At 38.9% G+C, this 14,828-nt stretch overlaps 1 protein-coding gene across 1 annotated transcript in view; it reads right to left on the reverse strand.

The window, feature by feature from the left end:
* Window positions 1–14,828, reverse strand: part of MCU (mitochondrial calcium uniporter) — a 165,659-nt gene that overhangs the window by 1,881 nt on the left and 148,950 nt on the right. The window contains exons 2-8 of the mRNA XM_077454407.1: window positions 13,236–13,305; window positions 11,520–11,690; window positions 9,659–9,763; window positions 9,399–9,559; window positions 8,086–8,289; window positions 3,525–3,641; window positions 1–536 (exon numbers count right to left, since the gene is read on the reverse strand). The exon at window positions 1–536 is cut by the window's left edge and continues 1,881 nt beyond it. Of these exons, the coding sequence (XP_077310533.1) occupies window positions 447–536; window positions 3,525–3,641; window positions 8,086–8,289; window positions 9,399–9,559; window positions 9,659–9,763; window positions 11,520–11,690; window positions 13,236–13,305 (918 nt within the window). The 3' untranslated portion in view covers window positions 1–446. The remainder of the gene's footprint in view (window positions 537–3,524; window positions 3,642–8,085; window positions 8,290–9,398; window positions 9,560–9,658; window positions 9,764–11,519; window positions 11,691–13,235; window positions 13,306–14,828) is intronic.

Here is a 14,828-nt window from a genome sequence, read left to right on the forward strand (position 1 = left end):
AATAGGCACTCTGCCGCACTTGAACTCGTCATAAAAACCAGGAGAATGAAAAGAAAAGAAAAAATAAATAAAAAATGAACATTTAATTGCTTTGGGACCCTCTTCCATAAATTTCACCATTCACCAACAAGTAAAATATATATATAGTTTTAATAAGAAATTTCATAAGCCCTTTGAAATAGGCTTTTAACGAGGCGAAGGCCCCAACCTTCAATTAGATTTCATTTTTATTCTTCCATTTACATTTTTCTTTAACAAAGGCTTTAAAAATCTAGGGGAGAGAAAAAAAAAAAAAAAAAAAAAAAAAAAAAAAAACAGGGGGGGGGGGGGGGGGGGTAATGATCACCCATCCCATTATCATATCCCAGCTACCACCTATAATGCTTTTATTTCAAAGGCAAGAGATATCCACAGGTTTTGCTGGGGATTTAAGAGTTGTACAATGATCAATCCTTAGCATCTTCAATTTGTTGGATTTGTTGGATTGGAAGATGTAGCTGCAGGGGGTCACGTAACCTCTTAAGGTCCAACTCCGCCTACGAGACAAAATAAATAAATGTATACATACACACACAAATATATAATTATCCAAGATTTCAATTACATGCTAAGCTACACCTTAAGTGTGTCACATATGTTTTGCAAATTAGGTTTTGGGAAGATTTATAATAGCGTAAGCAAAGGGAACAGCTGCAGATCGTTGAGCATACCGATAAAAACATAAAAAGATTGTACCCAATGCCTACGAGTGGTACATCTGCTTTTATGCATTCCTTTTAACTACCCATTGACAATTTGATGACTATCACAAAACGCACTTTATTCTAATAACTGTATGGTTGATTTATTCAAAGCATTTTTTTTCTTGCATGCCTTTAGCTATATTTTGCTAGTAGCCTGAGCGGTTCAACAAAAAAATAAAAATAAAAAAAAAATAAAACCCCACGAGTTTGGACAAAACAAAACAGTCAACAGAACTACTTGTTCTATTAGTAACCTAAAATGACTGGCTACCAGATCAGTTATAGCTACACAAGGCTGGAGAGGCTGAACGATACAGTCTGCCTTCTGTAACGATACACTCAAATGGACAAAAGAGTAGGCAAAATGACAACCTGCTCATCCAGCAGTTTGATTCTAGGTGATGAAACTAGAGTCAAGAAATGGTCAATCTATAATCCACTATTCAACCAAAAAAATTAAAATAAATGCAGAGGCAGCAATATTGAGGATCCAACCAGATGGCACTGGCAGGTAGAGTGCCAATCTGGAACCTTTTATTATACATAGGAAACTGACATGATACCAGGGGTGCTTGAGCAGCTACAGAAATAAAAATGTTCTTATTTAATAGATACAAGCCATATGAATAGAAAGGGGGACTGTGAAGGCATCCCTGTCAGTGGTACGACTTGACATTTAAGTCATGCAAAATGCAAATTAGGGCCTCTGTGGATTGGCCTTGTTTTTTTCATAATGAAGCACTAACCCCAGAAGGAGCTTTTATTGGGCTTAACGTTACCTCACCTGCTCACTGTGTCCGTCTTAGGGGTCCCGCTATAGAGTTGATTAAAGAGTAAGGCTCCGACACTTAGTTTTTTTTTTTTTGTTGGGTGTTTAACAAAAACACACACTTTTGCAATAGAGGGGTAGAGGGTAAAGGGAATTCAGGTATCTTCGTAGTTTTGCGGGTTATAGGTATTTCCTTGATCCAGAGGACAAACAATTTCCACAAGCTGGATCTAGCAATCACCGGATAGGGCTCTCACTGACCTAGCAGCCGGCGAGATGCTCAAACAAAATCTCTGCCACAGACTTGATAAGTTTAGCGATCTTGTCACGTAATCCTCTGCCACAGGAAGGCGCGATAAGCTTCTGGTTTCAAAGATTAAAGAGTTTCCCCACAGTACCCGATTCTTTCAGCTGACCCGACGATACTATATGGTAAGCAACTCAGGATGCATCCTCCAACTGAGTCTCCAGGCTTCTCCATGAGGCACCAGCCTTATTGCTCGGTCCTCCCCTGGATCCTCCAGTTGCTTGGCTTCTCCCCGCAGTTGCGGAGTCTCAGGCCAGGAGGGCCACGATGTCGGGGAAAAACGAACCCCCAAGAAGAGACCCCAGCAAATGGCGTTAGTACCTTAAGTACCCTTACCCAGAATGCACAGCGGGTAGACCACTCCCACCGGGCCGTTTCTGAGTAAAAGGGATACCCAATACATTTGGCTTGTTGTATTTCCAACACTTACCGGTGGTGACAGCGACACCCATGGTCAAGTGGAAATTAACACAAATCAGCCAAGCTAGTACAGAAGCCAGAACCTTAGCATAATTAGTCTGTCTGAAACTGCAGTTTGGTTCAAACTTCAATTTAGAAAAATACTAGCATCGGTATTGAAAATACCAGTGCTACAAACACACCCCACAGATGCTTTAACAGTTTGAGATCCAGAGAATTTGGAGGTCAACACCTTGGTACTTGTTCCTCAAACCAAACCATTCCTGAATTCATCAAAACTAGACAACCTTCTTCTAATGCTCTGTGGGACAGATCTAAAGCCTACATGCTCATTGCAGACACTTTCAGGTGAGGATACTTGTCAGGACGGGCACGCTGACTGTGTGCGGCTACATAGCCCCATACGCAACAAAATTTCCATCTGAACCAACGTTAACTATTTCAGCAGTTTGAGATACAATAGCTCCTCTATAGGATCAGACTACATGGGCCAGCCTTTGCTCCCTATGTGCATCAGTAAGCCTTGGCCACCCATGACCACATCACTGTTTTTTCTTCCTTAGACCACACCTTTGGTAGGTCCTGACCACTCGAAGCCAGGAATAGTTTCATAGTTAGTTAGGTTGAATAAAGACACCTGTCCATCCAGTTCAACCTGAGTGTCTACAATTGTCCCTATCCCTGTACATTGCACACTCATGTTGGTCCCTACCCTCAAGGAGACCACAATCCATGGTCTCCATTCATATACTAGGGCCAATTTTGAACCGAAGCCTATTAACCTACCTGCATGTCTTTGGACTGTGGGAGGAAACCGGAGTACCTGGAGGAAACCCACGCAGGCACAGGGAGAACATGCAAACTCCAGGCAGGAAGTGTCGTGGTTGGGATTTGAACCAGCGACCCTTCTTACTGCTAGGTGAGAGTGCCAACCACTACACCACTGTGCTGCCCACAATCCCACAATCTCTCACAAGAGCTACATTTGTGAGCATGCTCTTACCTAGTTTTCTAGCCATTACAATTTGGCCCTTGTCAAAGTCACTCAAATCCTTATGTTTGCCCATTTTTGTTTGCTTTCAACACATCAACTTCAGGGACAATATATTCACTTGCTACCAAATATATCCCACCCACTTGCAGGTACCATTGTGAATAGATCAATGTTCTTCACTTAACCCGTCAGTGGTCATAATGTTATGGTTGATAGGCGTAGGTTCTCTGTACTAAACGCAACATGCTAGGCAAAGAAGATTAACCATCATCAAATCATCCTAAATCATACCTGAGCAATGGCATCCTTGAGTCGATTATATTCCAAAACATCAAATTTTTCTTTTTGGGCCGCTTTATGGAAAAAATGTAAGAACTGTCTATCACTGGCATCTGCATACATATATTCCTACAAAGGAAAAAAAATAAATAATAAAAAAAAAGTTAAAGATTTAGCATTCATGTTACATATATTCATGTACTATGTGTTTTCTGTTAACTGCCCAATAAAAGTCAGTTTTTATTTTCCCTGTACAGGGATCAGTGTTAGTGAGCACGATTATGCCAGTACATGAGTTGGTCATATTTATGGCAGAATACTTTTCATACATAGGTTTTAAAATTACCATAAACTTAAGTTTTGTTTTTCTTCTGCTCTGAAATATATTTGATAAGAATACATATTAGAACAGAACTATGCTCTGCTATTAAACAAAAATATGTGCTGCAGCACTTTTGAACTTAGTTTTCTTCTAGCCCCCTGAAAAAGTCTAAAAATACATTATTGATCTTTTCAGGGAAATCTATTTAATGCAGCTTTCTATGGTCAACATAGCAATGTTGTCATATGTTAGTAAGCATATGACTACATTGGTCAAGTATATACAGTGCCTTGCAAAAGCATTCACCCCCCTTGGCATTTTTCATGTTTTGTTGCCTCACAACCTGGAATTAACATGGACTGTTGGGAGATTTGTATCATTTAATTTGCAGAACACGCCCACAACTTTGAAGATTTGTTTTTTATTGTGAAGCAAACAACAAACAGGACAAAACAGCAGAAAAAGTCAATGTGCATAACTATTAACCCCCTAAAGTCAATACTTTGTAGAACCACCTTTTTGCGGCTATCATAGCTCCAAGTCGCTTTGGATAAGTCTCTATGAGCTTGCCACATCTTGGTACTGGAATTATTGCCCATTTCTCCTTGCAAAACTGCTCCAGCTCCTTCAAGTTGAATGGTTTGCACTTGTGAACAGCAATCTTTAAGTCTGACCACAGATTTTCTATTAGATTGAGGTCTAGGCTTTGACTAGGCCATTCCAACACATTTTACATGTTTCCCCTTAAACCACTCAAATGTTGCTTTAGCAGTGTGTTTGGGGTCATTGTCCTGCTGGAAGGTGAACCTCCGTCCTAGCCTCAAATCACACACAGAGTGGTACAGATTTTGCTCAAGAATATCCCTGTATTTAGCACCATCCATCTTTCCCTCAACTCTGACCAGTTTCCCAGTCATGACTGCTGAAAAACATCCCCACAGCATGATGCTGCCACCACGTTTCACTGTGGGGATGGTGTTCTTTGGGTGATGTGATGGGTCTGCGCCAGACATAGCTTTTTATTTGATGGCCAAAAAGTTCAATTTTATTCTCACCAGACCAGAGCACCTTCCTCCATACATTTTGGGAGTCTCCCACATGCCTTTTCGCAAACACAAAATGTGCCATTTTGTTTTTTGTTCAAAGTAATGGCTTTCTTCTGGCCGCTCTGCCATAAAGTCCAACTCTATGGCGCGTACGGCTTATTGTCGTCCTATGTACAGATACTGCAGTCTCTGCTGTGGAACTCTGCAGCTCCCCAGGTTTACCTTAGGTCTCTGTGCTGCCTCTCCGATTAATGCCCTCCTTGCCCGGTTTGAGAGTTGGGTGTGTGGCTCTCTTGGCAGGTTTGCTGCTGTGCCATGTTCTTTCCATTTGGTTATGATAGATTTGATGGTGCTCCTAGGGATCAAAGATTTGGCTATTTTTTTTTTTTTTTATAACCTAACCCTGACTTGTACTTCTCAGCAACATAGTCCTTTACTGGTTTGGAAAGTTCCTTAGTATTCATGGCAATGTTTGGTTAGATGTGCTTCTTGCTTAGGTGTTACAGCCTCTGGGGGCCTTTCAAAAAAGGTGTGTATATGTAATGACAGTTCCTGTGACACTTAGATTGCACACAGGTGGACATCATTTCCCAAATTATGTGACTTCTGAAAGTAATTGGTTGCGCCGGAGCTTTTTATGGGCATCATAACAAAGGGGGTGAACACATATGGAAAAGGCCAATTATCAGTTTTTATTTCTGAAAAATAGTTTTATGTATATAGTTTTATAATTTTACTTAAACTATTGTGTTCTGATCCATCATATAATTAAGATTAAAGAAACAAACTAAAGGATGTAATGTAACAAAATAGGTAAAAAGCCAAAAGGGTGAATACTTTTGTACACACACACACACACACACACACACACACACACACACTTGTGTTTATAAGTTTACATAACCTGACAGAATTTATGACTTCTCAACTGTGTTTACCATTTTTAAATCATAATGAAGACAGAAACTACCCAAATGACTGACTAAAAGTTGACATACCAGAGTCCTCAATACTGTGCATTGCCCCCTTTTAACATCAATGACAGCTTCAAGTCTTTTGTGGCATTTGTGGATGAAGCTCTTTATCTTCTCAGCTGGTAAAGCTGCCCATTCCTCTTGGCAAAAAGCCTCCAGTTCCTGTAAATTCTAGGGGTGTCTTGCATGAACTGCACGTTTGAGATCTGCCCAGAGTGGCTCAATGATATTGAGGTCAGGAGACTGAGATGGCCACTCTAGAACCTTGACTTTATTCTGCTGTAGCCACTGACAGGTCTACTTGGTCTTGTGTTTTGGATCATTGTGATGTTAGAATGTCCAAGGACATCCCATGCACAGCTTCCTGGCTGATGAATGCAAATGTTCCTCCAGTATTTTTTGAGAACATACTGCATTCATCTTGCTATCAATTTTGATCACATTTACTGTGCCTTTGTAGCTCACACATCCCCAAAACATCAGCGATCCACCTCAGTGTTTCACAGTAGGAATGGTGTACCTTTCATCATAGTCCTTGTTGACTTCTCGCCAAATTAAGAGTTTATGGTTGTGGCCAAAAAATATAGACTTTGGTCTCATCCCTCCAAATGATTGTGCCAGGTTTGGGGTTCATTTCTGTGCTGTTTGGTGTATTGCAAGAGGGATCCTTTATGGCATTTGCATAAAAATGGCTTTCCTCTGGTAACTTGACTATGCAGCCTATCTTTCTTCAAGTGCCTCCTTACTGTATTGAAACAGCCACACCACATGTTTTCAGAGAGTCCTGTATTTCACCCGAAGTTATTTGTGGCTTTTTCTTTGCATTCCGAACAATTTTCCTGGCAGTTGTGGCTGAAATTTTAGTCTGTCTATCTGATCGTGGTTTGGTTTCAACAGAACCCCTCCTTTTCCACTTCTTAATTAGGGTTTGAACACTGCCGACTGGCATTCTCAATTCCTTGGATATCTTTTTATATCCCTTTCCTGTTGTATACAGTTCAACTAACATTTTCCGCAGATCCTTTGACAACTCTTGCTTTCCCCGTCACTCAGAATCCAGAAACGTCAGTGCAGCACTGGATGAAAGATGCAAGGGTCTGTCAGGAGTGCAGAAATTGACAGATTTTTTACACACACTAATTACAAGCAAACAGATCACAGGTGAGGGTGATTACCTTTAATAGCCATTCAAATCACTTTGTGTCAACTCGTGTGCATGTTATTAGGCCAAAATCACCAGGCTATGTAAACTTTTGATCAGGGTCACTGATTGATGCCATGAGTGAAAGAAAAGTTTTTTGTTTTCATAGTCTCTGAAAAATGGCAAAGTCGTCAAATTCTGCCAGGGTATGTAATTTATGAGCGTACGTACGTACGTGTGTGCAAGTGTAATATAAATATATACACAAAAATGTGGTTAGGGAAAGCTGCACCTGGTCCACAATTAGTGCAAAGCAATCAGGTCTTCCCACTGTCCATACATAAGCAAAAAAGTCCAAAGGATTGCTGCACTTAAAACTTTGTTTATTCGTTCAAAGATTTGTAAAGTTACATCTCAGAAAATGTTCAAAAAGAGCATGTGAGCCCCAAACAGAAATCTTTTGAACACACTGAGATGTAACTTTACAACAAATCTTTGAACGAACAAAGTTTTTAAGTGCAGATAGAGAGATATAGATAGACATACATCTATATACATGCACACACTTTTTTTTTTTTTTACACACACACACACACACACACACACACTTACTATCTATTAAACTTTGGCTGTTCTAAAGAAGCGGATGATCCGCAAAATGCGTTGACCTCCAAAGTCTTAATGCGTCTGTTACTGTAATGTGTTTTGTTGTTCGCAATATATACTTTTTTTAGATTTGTCTTTTATTTAACAATCTTTTTACATAAACCTTTGTATCTATTGTTTCATAATGACTATAGGAGGTATATGTAAAGTCTCAAACCCTACTTTTCTGTGCTTTTCATATAAGTTACCGGGATGATACAAATATGTAACCCTCATTAATTGAATGAGATTCCATTCCACAAACCCATACTCTCTTGATGTCACTCTTTGTGCATTACATAGTAACTGGATTTGGTACATTTTTAGATGGCCATTCAGGAGTCTTTAGTTGTACTTTACCAGACATCTACACCAGAAACAGATTCCATGAACAGCACAGTATTTATTACAGTTCCAGCTCTAGTAAAAGGCATGGCATGCTTACCCTGCCTGTTAGAATATAATAGGCACATCCTGCTATGCCTGTGCCATAAGTGACAAAGTATGTGACCGGCTCCATGATATCCCAGGAGTATTCCCACCATGTCAAACGAGCAAAGACTCCAAATTGTACAGACATATACGCCAACATTCCCCACTGAGCCCATCTCGTCTTCTTTGCTGCTCGTCGAGCAATCTGAAACCGAACCTACAATTGGCAAAAAAATAAAAATATTGTTATACATTTTTGGCTACATGTGTAGGCTGCTCATAGTTTTTTGTTGTGTGGACAGGGCTGAACATGCAAAAGTCACACGCATTTGGTGTATGCAAGTGAAAAATTCACAGGTTGCATTCAACATGTGGTTCAAAGGACAAGGTCCTTTAGCACCAGAGGCCAAAGGGCAGCCCCGTACATGACCTGCCATCTACTGTAACAGCACAGATTGCAAGTCATACCCTTGACATGTCTCCCTCTTGCAGTCAATGTAGCAGGGCACCACAAACAAACATGGTGTGTAATGCATTAAAGTCAGGTTTGATTTTCAGGCCCCATTTATTCTATTTGCAGTGCATTGTCATGATATAGGACACCCCAACTTGCTTAAAATTGCATACAACTTTTTCTAATAGCGCAATACCATGCATTGCGATGTGCCACAGCAAGCGCATAATCCTAGCGTGGGGATATGCCATTAAAAATTAGCACTCAAGGTGGGAGTCAGAGTGACATACAGGGGGAATTTGACCACTTTATGTCTGGAGGGCAGGGTCAAGCATTGGATTACTTGCTGGGGCACAGATATTCAGAAATACCTCTTCCTTTACTGTGGGGTGTTCTCTATGTGGTGATGGCAGATGATTGACAATAACACTATGCGGTCAGGAGCAATCATCACCTTACAATGAATGAACAGGTATTGTTGAATAGCAGTGCCTCAGCTAGTGAGAGAGTTCAAGACAAAGGCAAACAAATGCTTGACCCTGCCCAGTAAAGCGATCCCGAAATCCCCATTAACTGTTCTAATAACTCCCCTGGAATGCCAATTTTGAATGGCATGCCAATGCACTGAGTTAATGTGCCTGCTGTAACACAAAAGTACAAATCAGTCTGACCCGCAGATTCCCCAAACACTGCACAGCATCAAGCACCCCTCCCAAGGTGCTCAGCGCCAAGGTCCGACAAAGCCTGACTCGACAAGCAGCTCGCTGCTCAAGAACAGAGTACAGGCTTTTCTGGCTGTCTGTTGGGCACTCCTTATCACGGTTTAGATTTTTACATTTTAAAACTGTCCAGAGTACAGATTTTTAGTTGACCTTTTCAAGAGGATCCAGCTGCTCTCGAAGGACCTCTAACCGACGACAAAGTTCTTGTTCCTTGTCGAGCTGGTGTTCTTCAACTCGCATAGAGCTGTACAACTGCTGTACAAGGGTCTTCAAGTCATTCATTGTTGTTGCATCTTCGTGGCTTAAAAGTTCTGAACATGTAGGAAAACAAGGCAGAAAGCCAAGATTAATATATACTGTACGAAGGAAAAGCAAGCAAAAAGGTTCATTAACTGTTTAACACCCCATACCTCGTTTTGGCGGCCGCACATGGTAGCTTATATCATTAATAGTCAATTTAAAATCATCTAATAGAAGAACTTCTATACTTGTGGATGAGGATATACGTTCTCCATCTGTAAGTGGGGGAAGAAAAAAAAAAAAGGCTTTAGACCTTTAATAAACTAAATCCAAAATCACAATGAAATAGGCTCATTTCCCTTTATTCATCAGACTCTGTTACCTACATTTACTCACAATGTATACATTTTTACAGATTATTATATTTATTCAGACGAGAACCAAGTGGTCTGAATAACGTTTTTGCTATACCCATATTGAACACAAAATTTCCCCAGGAGATACATTTTTCTCCTTTATTAGTCCATCTAAAAAGCTGTTACAAGAGATCTCAAGTCACCTTGTTAGGTTTATTATTACTGTAAGACCAAATAGACTGCAGCAAGAGGAGTGCACATAGTCCAAGCCAAAAAGGAAAGATTTTAAGCAACGGTAAAAGGAATATTCCATCAAATGTGTTAGCAAAGGCCATGTTTGTTTTTTGTTGACTGTCTACCTACAGCCCTCCTGGGTAGTGTCAAACCTAGCAGCCCCATGCTAAACAAAATCAGGTGAGAAGTCACTGTGGACAGACATGGCACCAAAATGCCACGTTACGCTTAAAAATAAATTAAATTAAACATAAAACTGGGGAAATCTTTTAATTTTAAGAGAAGCTTGTTTGTATGCATTTAGCAGAGAAAACTGGCCAAAGTTGTACGCTGTATTCCGATTAAGCCAAGTTAAGGATGTTTCATATGCTGACCAGACCCAGCCCAAACACTCTCTGTACATACAGTAGGTGATCTAAAGAAACAAGTTGTGTGCGATACTTAAAATAATCAGTGAGTCTGGCATTTGATTAAAGATCTGCAATATAGATTTTACAAATACCCAGATATTATAATTCTCAAAAGCATTGCCTAATACGCCATTGAAAATAGCACCCCCTTCTCCCCCATTAAAGTTGGGAGCACTAAAGATCTTGCTTGTTGCTGGAAGACTGGGAAACAGGGGTAAGGGGGCTATGGTAAGAAATCAATGGGTAATTCTCCCCTCATTTATCACTATCCATCCAAGTAAAGCTGCACAATTAATCGTAGAGGTTGGCTATCATGAACTTGACTAGAGTGAATTCTCTCTGCTCTTCTGAAGCCACAGCCATCAAAATAAAGGAAGAGAAAAACCGGGCAGTCTGCCAAGAATCAAAACATTCTTTATCAGTTGAACTTAAGTATAAACATTGTAATAATTTGTCAATAGAATAGACTCTGCAAGTGAAAAGTTCAACCACTTAAACACTAAACTTTTCTGACATTTGTTGGTTTCGAGTTAAAAATAATTTTTTGCTAGAAAATGACCCACCCCAAACACACATCTCTCTCTCTCTCGGTGGCTGTTGCAATATTTTATGTCACACTGTATTTGTGCAGCAGGCTTTCAAATGCAATTTTTTTTTCTTCAAAAAAAAAAAAAAAACACACTAACCAGTAAAGTTAGCCCATTGTTATTTTTTGTATAATGTGAAAGATTTTACGTTGCAAGAATTGTGAGAGAATCATGATCTTTTATTCTAAGCAAAAAAAATAAAAAATAAAATCTCGATTCTCATTTTGGCCAGAATCGTGCAGCTCCACATCCAAGCATGGAAAAAACAAGAAAAAAAAATAAAAAAATAAAAAGAAAACCCACACGAGTACATTTTTGGTGATGCATGCACTGTGGATACACTCTGAAAATTTTTAAAAGCACCAAGCAACAGAACACAATTCAGAGAGAAAAACAAAAAATCACAGAGCGAGTTGAAGCCATCACAGATAAACATTTACATACCTATGGAGTAGATTGCCACCCTGTCTATTCCTCGGTCTTCTGCTTGAACCTGCTGCAGGAATACTCCTACTGTATCTGAAATAGGCTTTAGAGTGAATCTGCATTGCTCCCGCCGTGATGGAAGCGTAAAGGTGATCACTGGCAACCCGTTTTGGTAAATCACAGAAACATCTAGTAAGAAACAGAAAGAACAGAAATCAGCTGGACTGTTACACCTTACTATTTTTACCCAAAACTGCAAGTGAGGTTTGTCACATTATTTAACATAATAGGCAGCATATCATATGCACCTAAAAGTGAAGGTTTAGTGGTTTCTACACATTTTTGTTTGTCAGTGCAAAAAATAAAAATAAAATAGCAAATTAAAAAATGTTTTTTGTTAAAGCGCAACTCCCCTCTGGGTGATCTATGAACATTGCAAGGATTTTAACAACATTTGCTGCAAATTCCTGGGGAGTGGTCATTACACACTTTGTGTGCAGAACAACTGTGTAGCCATATTGCAATGCATTCTCAGAAAATTGCAGTGGCTGCAGATTGAAAAGGAAAGGCAATTTTTAATAACATTCAATTACAATGATTAGTGTCGCAATTATATGTGCTATATTTTATTTGCCATTTTTTCCCCCCACGAAAGTGGAGTTACCCTTTAAGTTAAATATAAAATGTTAACTGCGTTCGCTGGGCCTTTATAAATATTTCTAAATGTGAACTGCACCATCAAATACAGTGTTCTACAGTAGGCATTGAGTATAACAGGATAATACAGCAACACTGTATGTCACCTTTGCTTTCAGTATTTCACTGAAGACTTACTGAAGATAAAATCGGAAAAGTAGGGCATTGGTAGGACTACAACACTTATCTTCTTACTTTGAAATGGGCAGCAGCCTAGCTGCAGATCAGTCCGACTACTTGGAAGCATGTTTATGGAGTCTTAACACCTTTTGGCTCAATAGCCGACATGTTTCTGAGCAAGTAAGGTTTATTTAAATTTTTTTATTTCATTGGTGAATTCATATTTTCCCTGCTATTCAGCATAAAATGAAGATTGAATGCATTTACAAAGCATAACTAAATTTTCACTAGCAGTTCACTTTGTGGATATATTCCCCTACCTGCATGTGGCAAATATATAAAGTACATAAAGAATTATCTATGTGAATCAAAAAAATAAAAATAAAATAAAACCACACAAAAATGTGAACATTTTCTATTTTAAATAATTAAAATTATATTTGAAAAAAGTTTTACATGCTTCCACATGATCAAAGCTTGGGTAAAAATGTTAACTGCGGGTAAGGATCACCAGGCTTTGGAAGTAGAACTTCGTATACAAGGCCTAATGATCTGCTTTTATACAAAAATATAGGGAATTGTTTGTCATTTAGAGTCTTATGCAGATAAACCTGTTGTGAAGATTTGTGGACAGCCTTGGAAGATTGTTACCCATATGGATAGCTAGTGAAAAAATAAAAATAAGATGTAATTGTAAAAATAACGAACGTAGCAAAACAGAGGGATATATTTTACATAAAATAAAGACGTACATAAGTAACTGGAATTTAGCATCTTTAAAAATAAAAAAATGTACATAATGTAATTTTTACTATAAATTGTTCATTTATTGTTTGAAAGGATACTAGGATAGATCTCACTACATCTCTCTGGAAGAAAACACCAGCTACAATTCAACATGCAAATACATCTACTCACCATCAGAGGGCGATGCTGTACTGCAAAACACTACTCTTTGGCATGGCCATGCAGGAAACCTCTGGCGCACCTGAAAAAAATAAAAAATAAAAGAAACGTACTATTACTCATCAGGAAATTTAACACTGCAGCTGAGCTAATACAGTGTTGATAATATGACCATTTGACTTGATTTCTTCTTTTATGCTCACTACTGAATCACATGCTGGACACCGCATCATAAATAGTGATATAGGAAGGACACATCACATCATGCTTTTTATTCCCCACCATATGAAAAGATCAAGATCCAACCACTTAATTAAAGCACCATCATCCATTTGCAAAAGGTCAAAAACTAAATTTTATCATTGAAAACACAAACTATAATAAAGTTTGCCCTTGGCAAGTTCACACTCACTAAGTTTCTATTGAAATGACCACAACCAGATCTCAGTGTATGAAAAGGCTTTATATAATTTTTTTTTCCACTCAGATTTTCAAAGAATTTCATACCAAACTTATTATTTATTATATTCAGTGTAGTGAAACTAAAGAACTTTAAGGGTCGATTTACATCTATGCTTTGCCTCAATGATGTTATTGCAAAACACATTACAAGCACGGACACTGCAGTGCCTTGAATAGCTCTCTAATGCAACGTGCTGCAACACACAGTGATGCAAAACTTTGGACGTGTCCAATATTTGGGAAAGTTAGATTTGTCCAGTTCATGCTGGGTACTACAGTAAATTGATGGATGTCACCATCATACAAATCATTGGAAATAAGGATTGTTACCAGCATAGCTTGGTACACCGATAATCTGGTCCTTTATTTACATAGAGCAACAGGCATCTCAAGCCATTTTTTTTTTAAGCTTGCAGGATCCCCCTTTCAAAAGGTAGAATGATTTTAAAACCGATCCTGCAAAGTCGTGAACATATGCTTTGTGCTGCCTACTGCTCTATGTAAATTAAACCACTTCAGCCTAGAAGGTTTAAACCCCTTAATGACCAGGCCATTTTTTGCGATCCGGCCCTGTTACTTTAACAATTGCGTGGGCATGCGACGCTGTACCCATATAAAATGGACGTTCATTTCTCCCCACAAATAGAGTCGTCTTTTGGTGGCATTTGATCACCTCTGCGGTTTCTATTTTTTGCGCTATAAAACAATATGTATTCTTCTACATATTTTTGGTAAGCAAAGGAAAGAACAAAAACCAAAACCGCATATATGTATAGGTTTTTGCAAAACTCATAGCATCTACAAACTATAGGATAGATTTGGGGATTTTATTTTTTTTAATTGTTTTTACTGGTAATAGCAGGGATCAGCGATTTTTAGCGGGACTAACATTGTAGCGAACAAAACTGACCCCAAGTAACATTTTTTGGGGACCAGTGACTCCAATACAGTGATCAGTGCTAAAAAAAAAAAAAAAAAAAAAAAAAAAAGAAGAAGAATGCACGGATTACTGTATAAAGGACACTGGCAGGAAAGAGGTTATCAGGAGCAAAGGGTTAACCGTGATCACTGCTCTAGATTGTAAGCTCTAATGAGCAGGGCCCTCTGATCCCTCCTGTATTGATTTGTATTTTAAGTGTACTG

This window comes from Lithobates pipiens, unplaced genomic scaffold, assembly GCF_037356315.1.
Source record: "Lithobates pipiens isolate NorthernLeopardFrog02 unplaced genomic scaffold, aLitPip1_a1.2 Scaffold_25, whole genome shotgun sequence".
Lineage (NCBI taxonomy): Eukaryota > Metazoa > Chordata > Amphibia > Anura > Ranidae > Lithobates > Lithobates pipiens.